The sequence below is a fragment of the Oncorhynchus mykiss genome, chromosome 18 (genome assembly GCF_013265735.2).
Source record: "Oncorhynchus mykiss isolate Arlee chromosome 18, USDA_OmykA_1.1, whole genome shotgun sequence".
In the NCBI taxonomy this organism is placed as follows: Eukaryota; Metazoa; Chordata; class Actinopteri; order Salmoniformes; family Salmonidae; genus Oncorhynchus; species Oncorhynchus mykiss.
This window is the reverse complement of record NC_048582.1, coordinates 7,533,972-7,535,541: the sequence shown is the minus strand read 5'-3', so window position 1 is coordinate 7,535,541 and position 1,570 is coordinate 7,533,972. Positions and strand designations below refer to the sequence as shown.

At 42.5% G+C, this 1,570-nt stretch overlaps 1 protein-coding gene across 6 annotated transcripts in view; it reads right to left on the bottom strand.

The window, feature by feature from the left end:
* LOC110495403 (immunoglobulin-like domain-containing receptor 2) overlaps positions 1-851 on the bottom strand; it is a 46,611-nt gene extending 45,760 nt beyond the window's left edge. For 3 of the 6 annotated variants that reach the window (XM_036951577.1, XM_036951578.1, XM_036951581.1), the window contains exon 1: positions 592-851. In XM_036951577.1, the coding sequence (XP_036807472.1) occupies positions 592-706 (115 nt within the window). In that variant the 5' untranslated portion in view covers positions 707-851. The remainder of the gene's footprint in view (positions 1-591) is intronic. The other 3 variants (XM_036951576.1, XM_036951580.1, XM_036951579.1) reach the window with 1 other exon arrangement.
* Between the last annotated feature and the right edge of the window lie 719 nt (positions 852-1,570).

The window sequence follows — 1,570 nt, the reverse complement described above, 5'->3', positions numbered from 1 at the left end:
TACACTGATTGAAGTCAGCCCTTCCTAATCCGTGACCTATAAATTTCCCTTCGCATTATTCACACTTGGCTGAGTACCATGGAACCAACAGAAGCCAGTCTACAGCCGCCAGACCAGTGCTACCTTCATTGCGCTGCACCAAGCAAGTCACACAACAAAGCTCATGCTTCTATCCCTCGTGATGTTGAAATCAAACGGCATGTAAACGATAGTCTACATTCCAAATCCGTTACTTTGTATCGTTTACGGGCTACACAAGTATTGTACTGTAGGCCTACGTGACTGTAACCCCGAAAGTAAATAACGTTTTTTTTCTTTGAAGGCTACAATGTATCGTTCTTTCCTGAAATGTTGTCCCTTGGTAAATCCTGAAAAAAAGTCCCTGTGCAAAAAAACACGGGAAAAAAATCAACCAAATGTTTTTTTTCTGTTAGAAATCAGAACGAGGGCAGGTTCGAGACGAGAACACAAACATCCTAAAAGTAAAAGAAGAGAGGAGAAAACTCAACATAATAAAGTTGTTTATTAACCTGTTACACTGCTAGGTTGGCTCGTTAGTCAGTAAAAGTTATATACATCTTCATCACCTACCTGTCAGGAATAGTACAGGAATCCACCATCTCAGCAACAAACACATCTTCCATATCAAAGCATTTTCGTTTAGAGAAGTCCTGTGTACATGTTCTCCTCGCCTTTTCCGCCTCATTCCTCAAACCGCTATTCGGAGCGCCTCGCTCTACCCGAGTATAACGGGACTGTAACGCTCCTAGCTCTGACCGAGTATAACGGGACTGTACAGGTCCTGGCTCTTCCCGATTATAACGGGACTGTACCGTTTGAGAAATGGGTGGTGCAAGCGCGGTTTGGTCCTCTTGAGGACAAGGGGGGGGGGGGGGGGGGGGGGGGGGGCGTTCATTTAAAAGTGACTCAAGCAACTTTACATGTTGTGGCCAATGGGACTGTGTCTATATGGGTCATTCTTGAATTGCGGTGATAAATTCTGATCCTTGACTTTGGCATCATGTAAAAGCATTTTAAAATGAGAACAACATGACAAGTAATACATTTGTCTTTTGTTTTTACAGTTATTTAATAATAAAACATATATGAGTCATTTATACTACAAAACACATTTTCGTATGCATTGTAGAAACTACTGGGGGATAGCAGGTTGGCTTGTCCTACTGGTTATGTGTAGCGGTGTAGTGACATGTTTTGGGCGATTTGAATGCTAGACATTGAAACAAAATTATGTAACATATTGCCTACATCAATAAAAACAAATGATATTATTACTAGTATAATGTGTGTCCCTCAATTTTATGTCATTGGTGTTAGCGCCTTGAAAATCACTGATTACAAAGATATACAAGGACCTTGAGCTCTGGTGGAAAACTGTTATCAGGGGAGGAGTCTGTTATCGGGGAGGAGTCTGTTACCGGGGGAGGGGTCTATATTATCAGGGGAGGAGTCTGTTATCGGGGAGTGGTCTATATTATCTGGGGAGGAGTCTGTTATCGGGGGGAGAGGTCTATATTATCGGGCGAGGGGTCTATATTATCTGGGGAGG